The 17,900-nt window shown below is 35.7% G+C and overlaps 1 protein-coding gene across 1 annotated transcript; it reads left to right on the top strand.

Moving 5' to 3' along the window:
• The first annotated feature begins 1,232 nt into the window (after nt 1-1,232).
• GLYAT (glycine-N-acyltransferase) lies at nt 1,233-16,750 on the top strand. The gene is made up of 5 exons (XM_007997655.3): nt 1,233-1,328; nt 10,422-10,529; nt 12,983-13,109; nt 15,105-15,276; nt 15,698-16,750. Exons 1-5 carry the CDS (start codon nt 1,248-1,250, stop codon nt 16,098-16,100), a joined length of 891 nt encoding a protein of 296 aa, XP_007995846.1. The 5' UTR covers nt 1,233-1,247; the 3' UTR covers nt 16,101-16,750.
• Nucleotides 16,751-17,900: the final 1,150 nt, after the last annotated feature.

Below are 17,900 nucleotides of genomic sequence, written 5' to 3' on the forward strand. Positions count from 1 at the left end.
TCTCTCAGGTCATCCACTTGGCCTCCTTCCAAATGCACTTTAATTATTTTCCTTCCTGCTCTCATGCGTTTTAATAAACATTTACTCCTGCTCCAAAACTTGCCTTGGTCTCTCTTTCTGCCTTCTGCCCCTCGGTCAAATTCTTTCTGTTGAGGAGACAAGAACTGAGGTTGCTGCAGACCTATACAGATGCACCACCAGTAACAGCAACAGTCTTTTCACTGATGTTCTAAAATCATGAGGTTACCTAATTATAGAATCTCGCACCACACCAGTTTTAATGCAACACCCTCTCATAGCCCTACCTTCACTTAGAATTTACTCTGCTCTCTTCCAAATATCGCAGTTCTAAAACAGGACACAGTGACACAGCATCTTTCTTCATTTTTCAGGTAGTTGTGATGTTCTGGAATGTTTGGGTAATCCCAATTTGACGCAACTAGTCAAATATGTAAAAATGCTACTTTTATATTATCTAGTAATTTCTACAAAATGTACCACAGATCCTAGTTTAAGGCTTAGAGATGGAATTAGCTTCAAAGTGTGAGGCTTGGTGAGAGTACAAGTTTTGAATATGACCCAGTAATAATTTTTGAAAGGTTAATTGTTTATATTTAGACCATGTCAGAATGCCCTTTATTAAAATGCCTGTATAAAAACATCATGCAATATATAGGACTTTGGTCCAAGTGGAGAGAAAGAAAAAAAGGAAGAGGAGGAAAAGAGGAGTAGTGGTAGTAATCGAATAAATAACAAATGTTCAGTGCTTACTGTAAGACCGACACTCTACTAAGCACATTGCAGGTATTCATTCCTTTAATCCTCACAAAAATTCTGATATAGTGCTATTATCCCATCTACCTTTGAGGAAACCAAAGCACAGAGAGACTAAATAACTTTCCCAAGTTTACACAACTCATTCTCAGAGGAGTCAGGAGAATCACTGATAGCAACTACAATTCAAAAGATATTATGTGTATTTAAAAATGTGCTTTTTAACCTAAAACGAAACTAATGGCTGGAATTCATCAAAGGGTAAGAAAAAAGACCTGAATAACTCAGAGAAAGATCCTTGAGTTTTCCACCAGTCTCATCTTCTCTTGAATTTGCTGAGGACCGCAGTTAAAAGGCACTAAAGGAAAACCTGGTCATTAATACAGAACTTGCTACTCTTGTTTCAGAATCTCCTCTAGTTCTTCTGACTCCTGTATGTTTCTTGGTTGTCTTTCTAGGCTAAGGTATCCTCCATGATGTTACCATTACAAGGTGCCCAGATGCTGCAGATGCTGGAGAAATCCTTGAGGAAGAGCCTCCCAGCATCCTTAAAGGTGATAATGGAAAATTCTGAGAGGAGTAAAGAAGACAAACTTGCTGTGAAAGAGGAGGGAAAGGGATTGACATTTATGATGCACCTATTTTGAGCCAGGCACATTTCATGTTTTCTCTCATTTAGTTTGCCTTACTTCTCTACAAGATGTTTACTATCATGTCTATGTTGCTGATAAGAAAATGAAGACTCAGTTAATTAATTTTCTCAGTATACCACAAATACTGAGTTGCAATGCTATGATATGAACATAGTTATGCCTTAGTCTAAACACTACCTTTTGCTCTGTGCTGACTCAAAAAATTACTTCCTTGCTCCAAGAAGCATTTTATAATAACACTTGAAATTGGCCCAGAGTTCTACAAAGTTGGCTGAGGCTGCATATTAATGTTTAACTTGTTTATTACAAAAGGACACTTGCCAGTGAAAGGTTAACCAGAATGAGTCTTCTTTGAAATTAATAACAGATCAATTTATATTTTAATGTATTTCCCAATTGCTCTGAATTTAAGGCATGTCGAGTTACTTTAGGGCTAGCTCCCAGTATCTCTCTTAACCTGGTATTAATAATTAGAGGTCTCAGAATTAAATAAAACATATATATATATGTTTTACATATATATCTTATATATGTTTTATATATATGTTTTACATATATATATTTATATATATATGTTTTACATATATATTTTTATATATATGTAAATGCCTACATCCAGAACTATGCAAGAGCAGTTCCAATGACAGAGTCAGATTCTTGTCTGTATATATATATATATTTAGCAACCAAATGGATATGGCTCACTTCAATGGAACTCAAGTACAATTGTTCATGTGTATGTGTGTGTGTATCTCTTTAGTGGATAATTATTTTTACATTTGTATTGTTTTGGAAGACATTCCTATATATTGCATACATTTCAGATAAATACATTCAAATTACCCATTCCCTAAATGATTTGCTATTCCCTTCTTTCAGTATAAAGGAGAAAATATTAGCATTCTTTTATTTGTGATTATATAGTTTTATTTTCATTCATTAGAGATGAATTAATGAGACAACAAGCTTTATTCTTTATTTATTAACAACACAATATGGCTTCAAGTAAACTAATCCAAATCTAAAGTTACCCACCTTTCAGCTCCTACTAACATTAATCAAAATTACCTAATATTTAAGTGCCTTCACACGACTATCTTTATGATCCAAACAACTCCCAGAGAGACAGAACATTTTTCTTGGAAGGCATATTAATTAGACACTGTATATAAACTTACTTGAGGTATTTTTATGATTAGTGGCTACTTTTAAAAATTCTCTAGGCTAAACATTTTTTTCAATACTCTGTGATGTAGAATTTTCCGCCTTAAATTTCTCCTTATTCCTTGTGTTAAGTGGATCCTAAACATTTTGAGAAAACTCTAGATGTTTCCCAGTGATTCCTTCTTGGAGCCCCTTTGTGGTGAGATAAGGAAACCCTCAGAGGAAACAGCATTTCTCCTCTTTGGTTGCATACTAAAAGACATACATTTTCCCCTAATGGAACTCTAGAATTTTTTATACCACTTGCTTTGGATAGAGGTGTATAACTTAAAATTCACTATTACTCAACAATTAATTGAGGCCTAGTTAAGAAAATGTCCATCCATTCTTCTGAGTGTTAGATATAAAATGCATAAAGATGTCCACTACAACTGATTCAACTGATAACAGCTGCCTCACTATGTTCTGTTCACTAGTGTGAAAGGAAAATATCTTCGGCCACCAAAATCACTAAAGAAAACTCAAGCTGGAAACTGCTTAGGGCAAACTTGCCTCCCATTCTATTTATTCAAAGTTGCTAAGATAGACGTGTATCTGATTGCCTCTCTGGAAAGGCTAATCAGAAACTCAAAAGAATGAACTGTTCGTGTCTCACATATCTGTGACCTGAAAGCTTTCTCCCTGCTTCAAGTCTTCCTGCCATTGCTTCAAAATGTCCCTTGTTTCAACATATCTCACCTTTCCAAACCGAATCAATGTACTTCTTACGTGTATTGATTGAGGTCTCATATCTCCCTAAAATATATAAAACCAAGTTGTGCCCTGACCTCCTTGGGCACGTCATCAGGACTTCCTGAGGCTGTGTCAGGCGCACATCCTCAACCTTGGCAAAATAAACTTTCCAAATTAACTGAGACCTGTCACTGATTTTCGGGGTTCAGATTTTGGTAACCATGGGGAAGATTCTGAATGGAGATGCCCTGACCTTTGACAAATCTCCTATCGGTCCTTGGTACCAGCATGGCTACTTTTATGGCTCAAACTAATAGGACAATTTGCTGAGGTCTGCAAGCACCCCCTCCAGAGAATCCCTGATCTCCCCTGATCTGGTAAAATTATAAAGTTTATTTATTCCTAATTAGATGGGGAGGAAGGTCTCTATGAAGAGGAACCTCTACTTTACTTTTTACATAACTAAAGTTAGCATTTAACAACTACCTAGTGTTAATTTCTGCTTACACTTACAGTGCTCAGAAATCATATAATTTGTGTGATCATTGTTAGTTTTGCTTAACATTTTTGTTCTTTGTATTTTTCTTGGTCAAATCGAAAGGAGAACCCTAAATTATGAGGAACAAGACCTCTGATGTGGGAGGAAAATGACTAGCAAAAGATAAAAAAAGATTTTGAATTTTAACTATTAAAGCAGCTTTATTTACATTATAAGGCCACCTTTTTGCCAGCCAGACCAAACTGAAAGAGAAATGGCTACACTTCTGAAAAAGCAGCATTTTGTCTTAACTGAAATATTGTAATAAGATTTAAAAAAAAAATTTAAGGAGCTCAATTGTTAAAAGTCAGCTTAATTAAAAAGCTAACATCCAAGATGTATGTGTGTATGTGTCCATGTGTGCATGTTTGTATTTGGAAGGCCTTCATGTTTTTATTTTTTGTTTATTTTTCTCTCCTAAGACCTTGTCTATTTTTGTGTAAAAGTTTTTTTTTTTTTTGCTTCTCAGTTGACTGAATTCTGTTTTCACCTGATTTTTTTAAAACTAAAATAGTTATTGCAACAAAGGCTACTTGGGTATTTAAGAAAAAAATGAAGTTTAATTTTATTTTTAATTTGGCTAAAAGAAAAATAACAACAACTTCTTCTAGCATCACCAGACTTTTTCTCTCTGAACCTTATGATGTAAATTTTACTATTTGATTTTCACCTGAGTTGTTTCCTTTAATGTGCAAATTTAAGGCTGTTTATCTGACAGCTTCCTAGGGTTTTGAAACAGGTTGCCAAGAATCTGAAATTCCAAGATAGGAAAAAAAAAAAGGGGGTGGAGGTCTTTATAAATCTATGAAATGTACTTCCATCAGCATGTCTAATTCATCTTTATATGTATTTATGTGTTGTGTACAAAATATTTCACTACTGAAAATATATAAAAGAGCTCTAATTAATCAACTTAAAGAAAAAATAAAGGTGCTTAAATTAGATACTAAAAGAGAAAAGACTAGTCAAATGCTTTTTCAAGTTTATGTAACTTAAAAATCTTTAATAAATAAGCTAGCTTTAAAATTTTTGGTAAAGTAATAGTAGAAATGTCTTAAGAATTCCCAGCATAAATTTTGTTTGCATTTATTAATTAAGCAAATTTCATACTTATCTGTGCCAAATACTGTAAGGTGTCAATGTTTGGCATAGAGGTTACATAACTATGAACCCAGATCCAAACAAGATTATCATTGCTTGCATAATTTTTAATAAATAAGACATTGATATGGGTTTAATGAAAATAGCTGCATCTTTAATTTAGTAAGATTACCATAACTTCTAATCCTGTGAGTTTAGGCAGTCTGGTCCACAGTCAACAAGGAGGTTTGTTTGGGGAAAAGACTGTTATTCTCTTTGTTTCAAAGCTAAACTATAAACCAAGTTTCTCCCAAAGTTAATTAGGCATACGTCCAGGAATGAATGAGGACAGCTTGGAGGTTAAAAGCAAGATGGAGTCAATTAGGTCAAATCTGTTTTCACTGTCTCAGTTATGATTTTGCAATGGTAGTTTTATAACTTTAAATCATGAATATCACAGTTTTCATAAATAATCCAGGAAAATAATTAAAATAATTGGGGTAATGTAATGGGATAAATATTTGTAAGCAAACTGTCATAATTTAGCATATGAAATTATATTAAATTAAATAATAGGCATTTCCTTAGTTGGGTATCTTCCCATAAAAGTATATTGTAGGAAAATATTCTTGCTAAAAAACAAACAAAAAAAAGTGCCTTTTTTTTTTTTTTAAAGAGGTGAACAAGTTTTTTCCAATTCAAAGGTTATTTCAAGTTTATATATAAAACAAAGTAAAAGGGACTAGGACTAAAAAAAGATATAAAAAAGCTATTTTTAAAAGAAGGTTTTTTTAGGTAAAAAAGGCTTAAAGAGAGATAATTTTATGTAAGACAGAATCTTGTGTGGTAAATTTAATCCTAAAATAAGTAGTTGTTTAAAAAGGAGGGATGTTCACGACAAACCAGAAAGTCCAAGCATGTCATGAATAATCAGTGTAAGTCACAATAAGAGGATTTATGTATTTAAAAAGTTTATATAATCAGGCCGGGCATGGTGGCTCAAGCCTGTAATCCCAGCACTTTGGGAGGCTGAGACGGGCAGATCACGAGGTCAGGAGATCGAGACCATCCTGGCTAACATGGTGAAACCCCGTCTCTACTAAAAAATACAAAAACTAGCCAGGCGAGGTGGTGGGCGCCTGTAGTCCCAGCTACTCGGGAGGCTGAGGCAGGAGAATGGTGTGAACCTGGGAGGCGGAGCTTGCAGTGAGCTGAGATCCGGCCACTGCACTCCAGCCTGGGCAACAGAGCGAGACTCCGTCTCAAAAAAAAAAAAAAAAGTTTATATAATCAAGTTGTCATATTATTAAGTTTTCATTTGCTTCGGAAAAAAGTGAGATAAAATATTTTAAATTAAGATTATTACATCCACGTATCTCCCTGTATATGCTTTTAAAGTCCTTGTAACATTGAATCACAGAATTTTAACTCCTGTGTCTATAAAGAATACCAAGTCCTGCTAAATTTTAAACACTGATAGCAATTAAAGCCTCATCTTCAGGTCCTGTAGAAAATGCCAATCAAAATAAACTGCATTCCTAAGACACTGGGCAATAAATTAAAGCTATTCAACTCCTTAAGGCCCAGGGACTATTGTGGAGAAGTTGGGCATGTAAGAGTGTAATGGCTGATTTTGAAAGACAAAGTAAGTTTATATATAAGTTTAGTTTCTGTATAAATTAATCATTAATGTCAAAGGAACATTGATGAAAAACCAGTATATGGACCCCTGTGTCAGATTAACAAGGTTTTCTTGAAGCATTAACTGACTTCTTAATAAAGGTTATAAGAGGTTCAAGGAAGTTACATTTTATAATCCAGATTAAATTTTATAGACTGTTTACAGATTTTGAAAAACAAATGTAATTGGCTTCATGCTGTTTTCATTAGGGTGTCTTATTAAGAAAATTAAATTTCTTCTCTCAAAACATGAAGGTTTTCACTGTTTTTGGAAGTCTTTGACTTTCACTTTGGTTAAATAAATGACTTGACAATGACCTGTAATCCTACTTTGTAATTTCAAGTGTTTTAAACTTATATTTGACAAACTTTCCAAAATTGAATTATAAATTATGTCTTTTTCTGACCCAATTCTTTAAGATAGTAGGTTCCCCTAAGTCCAAAAATGACACAATTTGGCTTATTTGGTATAAAAATTATACAGACGGCATTGCCAAATATGAAATGGTGTTTGGCCTTCTTCGGGCTGTATTTGTACAAATATGTTATTGGTATGTGTTCCAAAATTATGGGAAACTCCTGTAATTATAATATAATTTAGTATACATTATCAGTAACAATCATATTGTGTGCCACAGGGGTAACAAATTTTCTTGTCAGTTGTGTCTTTTGATTATGGCTGCCTTAAACCTTTTTTTATCCATGGTAAATTGTTGTCTTGTTTTGGTGCTCTTTAGAAGGTAGTTTTATAATCAGCTATAAAACTCCAACAGGTGCTCTTAAATGCAGGTTTCTGATAACTTTGGAGATTGCAACATCAGAATAGAGAAAAAACTTTCAGGACTCATAGAGAGATAAAATGTTAATGAGTATCAAACAAAAGAGGAATTAACTACATGGACTGAACCCATTTTTTTAACATTTTATTTAAAATGTTTGCTGATCCTTTGTTTATCAGAATCTTAAAACTTTTCTTTTGAGCTATTGACAGCTTTTAACAATTTAGTATACTCCTATGAACAAACTTTGGAGCATATTTGTTTCTCTCTACCAGATTTCTCCAGAATTTGGAAATTGTGAGTATTCTTAACTTATGGCAATACATTTATTTGCATAAGTGCAATAAGAATCTGTTTTCATTTCTAACAGGAAACAACTGGAGAAATTGGTTATTTTATGAAGGCTTTAACTGCTTTCCTTTAAGAAATCAAACTTGACTTATGGAGTTAATAAAGCCCTTGAGGAAAAAATGGCCTTAAATATAGTGTACGCAGTCCCTGTACAGGGTTCTGAGTGTGGTAAGTAAAGAATGTCACTTTCTGACAGGCACAGAAGCCCCAGGTTTAATGTGGAACCTCAAGAGGAGAGGAAATTCATTCAACTCATAGGTATTTGATGGCACAAATTCATGGCTAGGCTTTGCTTTAAAAAAGTCTGATCTGAGATTCCTCCTATGGAACAAAGTTTCATCAAAGCCAATTAAAAAACCTATATAAAAATAATTATTCTTGCTGCACTGTACACAAATAATTAGGCCAAGTATAATAAAGCAAACTAGTCCTATCATAATTTGTTTTTAGTAAAAACGGGAAACTGGAGAGAGAAAAAAATTTATATTTCAAAACTATAGTACACCTATTGTTAGATTCTAGTTTTGCCTAATGTTATTTTTCAATTTTTATTATTTTCTACAATTTGAAATGAATTCTATTTTTCTTGGCTACAAGTCTTCAAAATAATGTTTTAAATTTATTTTTCTTTTTTTTTCATTTGTCCTAATTTGAAGTCACTGAAAACTAAGCTGTGCTTTCTTAAAACCCTGCAAACTGAAGCCAAACAACTTAAACTTCAGAAAAAAATAACAGCAACCTATTTACATACATAAGCCACTTTCAAAGCTGCCTATTAATGTATGAATTTTAGAGTAATGTGGCCTATATCTGTTTTTCCAGGATTGTTCTTTTGTTTGTTGTTGTTTCACTGCTGTTTTCTCTTCACAGGACATGAGACTTCACAATCTGCTAAAAATGAGCTTTTGGGACCTACCCATCTAGAAATAAACTGTCCTAGCCATAAGACGTTAAATGAAACCTGAGACCAGAGGCTCATTTTATTGTAAAATGCTTTCTCCAAAAGACTTTACAAAAAAAGGGTGGGGGTATATGAAAGGAAAATATCTTGGGCCCCCCAACCCCTAAAGAAAACTCAACCTGGAAACTGCTTAGGGCAAACTTGTCTCCCATTCCATTCAAAGTTACTAAGATAGATGCATATCTGATTGCCTCCTTTGGAAAGGCTAATCAGGAACTCAAAAGAATGCAACATTTGTGTCTCACCTATCTGTGACCTGAAAGCTTCTTCCCCCTTTCAAGTATTCGTGTCCTTGCTTCAAGATGTCCCACTTTTCCAAACTGAACCAGTGTATTTCTTATATATAATGATTGAGGTATCATACCTCCCTAAAATGTATAAAACCAAGCTGTGCCCCAGTCACCTTGGGCATGTGTCATCAGGACTTCCCAAGGCTGTTTCATGTGTGTACACTCAATCTTGGCAAAATAAACTTTCTAAATTAACTGAGACTTGTCTTACATTGTCTGGGTTCACACTAGGATTGGGGTTCAGTAGGACTACAAAGGAGTTTTAATAAATTAGGCCACAACAATAAGAAAAAAAATAACAGTTTCACACATTTTCATATTTTGCAATGGATAATATTGTAGTGTAAATACATTTTAACAGGCCCCAGGTACAAATGAGTAAAAATGTAACCATTATATTTTGCCAAAACTGTACTAAATTTCTATATTAAGCCTCCACCCATAGCTGAAAACAGAATGAATTCAGATAAACTCAGACTTAGTCAATTTAGAAATTTTTTCACCTTCATTCTCTAGTCTGACATCAGTATTTAATGTGGGATGGGGGCAGCAGGAGGGAAATATACTGGTATAGTTCTATCATCTATCCTTGATGGAAAGCATTCAAGTGCACAGCACCTTTTTGGTGTATTTCCGTGCTGGTATCAGCTGAAGCTTCATGTTCACAATGGTCATGAGATGTATGCTGACATCTACTACTGCATACCACAACCCCAAAATCATAAGGACACTTACTGTCTGTGGGGTTTACTCTCACTCATTCTCACATCCTACCCTCTCTTGCACCCCTCTCTCTCATTAGTTGGTCCAACAGGGCAGGGGTGGGGATCTAAGACTGGATCCAGGCTAGGGTTCCCCAAGCTTATTCTCTTGAGCAACAGGCTATAGTCTCTGCTGACTGATGAGAATTCAGTTAAGCTCTCCAGAGAGTTATATGGAAACAATGCTAAAGAGTTTTAAACATGTATATAGCCTTTAAACCAGCAATTATTCTTCTGGATATTTTAAGAAAATGTTAGGTACGCATGCAAAGATTCCTGTGAAAGAACATTCTATAAAGAATTATTTATTTAAGTGAAAAGTTGAAAACAGTATGTTTGTGAATAGAGAAATAGGTACACAATATGTTCAGTGATGAAAAATAGCAAATATCAGTAATTTTATTATTGAACAAAAATATGTTTAATCTAAAGGATCTGGTGGACAAGTGGCTTGATTTTAATACAGTGGTTGTCTGCCCTCTGTGTGTACAGACAAAAAAATAGCACACAGAGACTGTTTGACCTAGATTCTCCATTTGGCCACTTTGTATCATAAAATGTCATGATTTTATAGGAATAATTATTGTCCTAATCAAGCAAGAAACTTTGCTGTCTTTTTCTAATAAACCAACCCTCTCAATTTCTTGGGATCCCGCAGGTTTATGGAACCGTCTTTCACATAAACCATGGAAATCCGTTTAATCTGAAGGCTGTGGTGGACAAGTGGCCTGATTTTAATACAGTGGTTGTCTGCCCTCAGGAGCAGGTAAGGTTTCATGTATGAATATTCTTCTACATTTATATTAGCTGTGTGCCTATTACATTCTTATCAATATGGTAGAGCCAGGGCATACAGAAGTAAATCATAGTGATAGTCAACAAGTCCCCATCCTCAAGAAGCTCAGAGTCTGGAAGACAAGATAGATCAACAGATAAATTAAAATTCAGTGTGAACTATACAAGAACAGAAGATAAACAGGATACAGAAATAGGCCAAGTAAAACCTGATTAAATTATGGAAGTCAAAGGTGGGGCTACCAGATAAGTTCAATATACTTCTTGGTGGAGATGTCATCTGAACTGGATTTTGTAGGAAAAATATGTTTTTTGTCAGGATTACAAGGAAAAGTGGACATTCTAACCAGAGAAAACAGCAAGGGCACAGATATGAAGTTGTAAAAAAGGGCAGTGAGTTAGAGTGACTATTGTATTAGTCCGTTCTCATGCTACTAATAAAGACATATCAGAGACAGGGTAATTTATAAAGGAAAGAGATTTAATTGACTCACAGTACAGCATGTCTGGGAAGGCCTCAGGAAACTTACAGTCCTGACAGAAGGGGAAGCAAACACGACCTTCTTCACATGGTGGCAGGAGAAAGAATGACAGCTGAGAAAATGGTGAAGCCCCTTATAAAACCATCAGATCTCATGAAAACTTACTATCACAAAGACAGGGTGGGGGAAACCATCCCCATGATTCAATTATTTCCATCTGGTCCCTCCAATTACACGTGGGGATTATAAGAACTATAATTAAAGTTGAGATTTGGGTGGGGACAAAGCCAAACCCTATCAACTATGAAAAGCAAAACTATAATGCTAGAACTTCTATACACATTTGAGGAAACACTTAAAAATTATTCAAACTAAACAATTAACACATTTCAAGATAAAAATGCATAAGCTTATTTCAAAACATCAGAAAACACAAATATACTTTTAATACTAATAAAGTTATTTAAAAATCACTTTGTTGTGGGAACACTTAAAATCTACTCTCTTAGCAATTTTAAAGAATACAATACATTGTTATTAACTATAGTTACCGAGTTGTACAATATATCTCTTGAACTTACTCCTCCTATTATAACTATTATAACTGAAGTTTCATATCTTTTGACTAACAATTTCCCAATTCCTCTACTTTTCCCCACCTTACCTGCTGATAACTACCATTCTACTCTCTACTTCTATGAGTTCAACTTTTTTACATTCTACATACAAAGGAGATCATGAGGTACCTGCCTTTCTGTGTTTGGCTTATTTCACTTAGTATAATGTCCTCCAGGTTCAACATACGTGAAGCAATACATATGCTAATTATCCTGATTTAGTTATTTCAAAATGTATACATATTTCAACACAACATATTGTTCATAAATATATACATTTTGTATTTGCCAATCAAAATTTAAAAATAAACAGTATATGAAATGAATAAATTTATGGTATGAAAACTAAACCAAAATAAAATTACTTGATATTTTAAATGTAGTCTTAAGCAACAAAATGTGTCAGTGGTATCATTGCTGACTTGTGTGTTTTTTGTGCAACATTTTCCAACTTTTTAAAAAGTTTTTTAATTCCATAATAGTTGTGGTAATATTTTCATCCACCTTCTTCCTGTAAATAATTGTATCTGTCATTTACTAATTTGAGGAGCTCTTTCTGAGTAAGTGGATTGTTTGTTTCTCTGGAACTGCAATTGGTTTAACCGTTATATTTTTCAAAGAAGGCATTTCTAATTGGTTTTTAATCTTCTTTGGTATCAATATCAAGATTCATACTGCCATGGTCATAATTTGTGTATTCTGCAAGTATTTGAACTGTAGTAAAATTTATTCTTTCAACATAAGCTTTCGCTTGTCAATTGCCTCTCTCTTCTTCCTGTTGAGGATGATGGTGGTAAGAGGAATGTTTTCTAAATGGTTATGTCTTTTATTTGAAATTTTAACGTGTTATATGGATAATGAATAGTATTGTTCTGGAATTTTCCAATATAAATTGAATAGTTGAATCTTTGATCTTTATCTCATTATTTAAATAATTCAGAAATAATTATATGCATATAAACCCACAGTTAGATAAAGGAAATAAGTTCTAATGTTTGACATAGGGGGACTATAGTTAACAACAATGTATTGTATATTTCAAAGTAGATTGAAGGAGGACTTGAAATGTTCTCAACACATGGAAATAATAAATATTCTGGGTGATGAAAACTGTGACTTGATCATTAAACATTCTATTCACATAACAGAATATTACACATACCCCGTAAATTTTTACAAATATTATGTATCAATAAAAAAGAAATAATTGTGATGCACCAATAAAATTACCAATATTTTATTACTTAGAAATATCACAGTATAAAATTATATGTAATCATAAAATATAAGGATGTGTTTTATTTCCTTTTTCCTAATGATAACAGGATATGACAGATGACCTTGATCACTATACCAATACTTACCAAATCTACTCCAAAGACCTCCAAAACTGTCAGGAATTTCTTGGATCACCAGAACTCATCAATTGGAAACAGCATTTACAGATTCAAAGTAAGTAAAAGGAATGGGATGTGTGCTGACTCACTTATGTGTCCTGAGCAAGTTTTCATGTGACTTATACCTCCTTCCTCCAAGCTCCAGACTCCCAGCCTGCTGTCAATTTTGTTACTGTGTGGTAACTATACCTGTAAATGGTGGTGAACAGTGTGGGAAACCCTAAAATTTGCAAAGAATGGGCTTCATAAAGGGAACCATAGTATAATTCCTTGGTACCAAGGATTTATGACATATTTTGCAGCTGTATCCAGACCTTTTAGGGTGATTGGATGCTGAAGAAAAGCCTTCCCTCTGGCCTTCTATTCTGGTAATAAAAATGACAGCTTATTTGGCCATAGAATACTTCCCAGGTCACCAAGAACAACTGTCATGGTTCCAACTATGCTCTCTGGAGATTCCCTAGGATGGCATTTGACTGTTACTTGCAGTGTAATCTTAGTTAAGTGATTTAACCTCTCTGAGATTATGTTCGTCATATAGAAAAATGAGGATAATAATGTTACCTAACACACAAGGCACTGAAAAGATTCAATGAAGGTGACTAGGAAATGCTTAGCATAATACTTGGACATGTTAGTAACGTTTGCTGCATGGCAAACCTAATAATTCTGTGAATCAACCATTTGGGCTGAACTTTGCAAGGCAGTTCTTCCACTGATCTCATCTGGGTTTACTTGTGTAGCTGTAGTCGATGGGTGGACCATGGCTGATTGCTGTTACATGGCCTCACTCACATGCCTGAATGAGAGTTCTGTTGTCAGTTCATGACAGCTGGTGACTGTGGTGATAGCATGATGGCAGCATGTATCTTTAGCAGACTGGCCCAGGCCTATCTTAATGGTATTGGTCTTAATGTAATTGGTCTTAACCAGGAGCAAAAACAAAGGGAAAGCCCCAATGGGGCAGGCACTTTTAAGCCTCTCCTTGTATTAAATTTGCTCTTTCTATTGATGAAAGGTGGTCATTGTGGCCAAGGTAAGTTGCAGTGCAGGAGGGGACTATCCTGGGGAATAGATACCAGAAGATATGGGCAAATCGTGGGTCATTGCCTCATATTATTACACTAGGAATGTAGCTTAGTAGATGTTAGCTACCATTTTTTAAATTTATCTAGTAGGATTATCAAAACTACACAATTACACAGTCCAGAAAATGTGGTTCCAGTGCAGATACTGCCGTTAATAATGCAATCGTAATTGAATCCATCCCTAAGCATGTTTTCACTTAGGTAAAACAGAAAAAATTACACAAATCCTTACTGTTTGAAATGCTTGTTCCCTGGTGCTGTAAAGAAATAGCACTTGAACATAAATTTAATTTCCTCAGCAAGGTCATTTTTACTTTCTGCAGAAAGGGTACACTCACCAGCAATTTTGCCATGAGAGTACACTGAACAAAGGAGACAGGGTTATTTATAATCTGACATGTCCACCCTACTGCTGTGTCTGGTTTCCATTGGCTGGAATGGGACCTCACATTCTGTATTTGTCCCAATTGGCTAGCAACTTAAAACCTTTTAAAAGAGGTAAAGGTAGAGGAGAACAAAGGAAGCAGGAAGTAACCTGTGGAATGCTGAGAAAGGTAAAAACATCTCCAAATAAGGAAGAGGAACAGGCTATGACCTAATGCTTGCTTGGACCAGTATAAGCATGCCAGGGTAAATATTTAGGCTAAACTGTGGGAGCTAAGAACACAAAGTACATTGATTTCTTTATTATCTTCTGGCAGATATCTAAGAATGCTAGCACAGGTCTTTGAATAAAGTTTGCTTCTAAGAGAAGTTACTATTTATTCTTAGATGGGGAGGGAAGTCTTTTTGAAGACGAATCTTCACTTTTTACATTACTATGTGACATGGGTCATAGTGGTAGCACCAAGCCCAGAACCAAGATTTTATGATACTAAATCCCAGACACTTCTTACTCCACTGCAGAACTTCACTCTAGACTATACCTAAGCCATTACATCTCTGTTTATCCTACCGTCTAGGTTCACAGCCTAGCCTGAATGAGACTATACAAAATCTTGCAGCCATTAAGTCCTTCAAAGTCAAACACACACAATGCATTCTCTATATGGCATCCGAAACAGCCAAGGAACTGGCTCCTTTCCTGCTGGAATCAAAGACATTATCTCCCAGTGGTGGCAAACCCAAGGCCATGTGAGTTTGATAAAATCCACTGTATACCACTCACAGCTCTCAAGCAACCTCCCTACTTCTCTCCCTGCATTCACTCTGGCCTTCCTACAATCAATGTTGTACAAAGAAATCAGAATTATATTTTTAAAAAATTTAACTCAGAACATGTTTCTCCCCTGCTTAGAAGACTCCACCATCTCCCTTCTCATCTAGAATAAATCAGGTCTCTGGCTACCACTTGGACCTTTATTGCCCTTCCTGCTTTCTTTCTCCAACAACTCTGACCTTCACTCTGTTCCTCTTTCATCACAAGCTCATCTATATTCCAGGACTTCACATTTGTTATTTCTTCTGTCTACTCTGTCTCTCAAGACAATAGAGGTCACAGCAAATACAAACCTTTATACTAATGGATTTTGTTTTCTTCTTGGACCCTCCATAGCAACCAAGAGATGTTTAAACTCTCATCCATGGATGTTAACTATGCTCACTTGGTGAATAAATTCTGGTATTTTGGTGGTAATGAGAGGAGCCAGAGATTCATTGAGCGCTGCATTCAGACCTTTCCCACCAGCTGTCTCTTGGGGCCTGAGGGAACCCCTGTGTGCTGGAATCTAATGGACTACACTGGAGAGATGAGAATGGCAGGCACCTTGCCTGAATACCGGTTCCAGGGTCTTGTGACTTATGTCATCTATCACCACGCCCAGAATTTGGCCAAACTTGGCTTTCCTGTCTATTCTCATGTAGACTACAGCAATGAAGCTATGCAAAAAATGAGTTACCAACTGCAACATGTTCCCATTCCCAGAAGCTGGAACCAGTGGAACTGTGTGCCTCTGTGATGCCAATCCTGAACATAAGACAGTGTTGGGCAGGTCTGGGCATGTAATTGGAGGAGTGGATGGTGGATGAAAAGAAAGAATAAATTGTAATCAGCAGTAAAGGAGTGGGCACTGTTTGGGCTCTGGGGAAGCAGTGTGATGTTCAACAGGATTGCCATGGTCCCTGCATTCACAGGTTTCTCAGTGGGAAGGAGGCCCAGGTCCTCTTACATTTAACCTATGCAATTTAGCTCCCCACATTTCCAGGACCTCTATGACACTTCGTCAGATGCATATTGCTCCAAATTATTTCTCCTGGAATCCCTGGTTCCTCGGTTGCAAGACCCTTGCCAGTTTTTCTGGGAGCTAGGAAAAGGTGAATAGTATTTTCTGAGCACTGTGATTTATTTCTTTCCCTTTCTAAAGTCTTTCCCTTGTGATCAACAAGTAGACTCTCCTTAATAGGTCTTTAGAGATTATCCTCTCCTGTTATTGCTACTTTATAGGTACATTAAATATACTAGACACAAATATATATGGGATATTAGGCTAAATGCAGTATACACGATATAGCAGGGAATGTTACTAGAAGAAATACCAACTGATGATATCCTATCCTCTCCCAGCTCCTATTATAGGAAAAAAGATCCAATGTTATTTCTAAGGATGAGCTTCCAAAACCCACCACAACTCTTAATAAAGAAAGTTTTGTGTTTGATTGTATACAATTTTTATTGTGTTTGTTCAAGCTAAGTGGTTCATCATGGTGAGGGCATGAAAGGAATGAGTATATGAAAAGGGGAAGGTGGGAGCACCTTGACCCAGGGATGTGATTGTTTATTGAGGAGAGATAGGAGTTGAAGGGAGAGAAGACAGCATGAATACCTGCTTGTCCAATTAACCTCAGCACATTACTAATCTTAGTTTGTTCCTGCTGTAACAAAATACCTGAGACTGGGTAATTTATAAATAACAGTGTCTGAAATTATTTGTTTATTTAAAATAATCATAAAATAATTAAAAATTTATTTATCACAGTTCTGGAGGCAGGAAGTCTAAAAGCATGGTGCCAGCAGATTTGGTGTCTGGTGAGAATCCAGTCCCTGCTTCCAAAGTAGCACATTATTGCTGTGTTCTTTGTAGGGCATGAACGCTGTGTCCTCACATGGCAGAAAGACAGAAGAGCAAAAAGGAGCCCAGCTAATTTCCTCCACTCCTTTTTCCTTCAGGCACAAATCCCATCCATAAGGGTGGAAGTCCTTGTGGCCTAATTACTTCTTAAAGACTCTCTCTCTTAATACTGTTGCATTGAGGATTAAGTTTCAAAATGAACTTTGGAGGAAACACAAACATTCCAATTATAGCATTACTTCAGAATGCCTGAACTCTATAAAGTTTAGATAATTGTCTCATACAAGAGTCTGTTGAGGGGGAACAGGAGAGATAATCTTTCAGGTTGCAACAGGTTAGGACAGTTTTCTTTTTCTTTTTCTTTTTGAGACAGAGTTTCGTGCTGTCACCCAGGCTGCAGTGCAGTGGCATGATCTTGGCTCACTGCAGCTTCTACCTCTCAGGTTCCAGCGATTCTCCTGTTTCAGCCTCCCAGGTAGCTGGGATTACAGGCATGTGCTACTGCACCCAGCTATTTTTTGTATTTTTAGTAGAGATGGGATTTAACCATGTTGGTCAGTCTGGTCTAGAACTCCTGTGAAAGGGGAACAAGAAAAGTTAATCTCCTACAGATTGTGTTTGCTCCAGGCTTTCAGCATTGTGCTTGCACTGAATACAAGCAAGCAGCTCCAGCTTCTCGGGGCTGCACTC

This window comes from Chlorocebus sabaeus, chromosome 1, assembly GCF_047675955.1.
Source record: "Chlorocebus sabaeus isolate Y175 chromosome 1, mChlSab1.0.hap1, whole genome shotgun sequence".
Classification (NCBI taxonomy): Eukaryota; Metazoa; Chordata; class Mammalia; order Primates; family Cercopithecidae; genus Chlorocebus; species Chlorocebus sabaeus.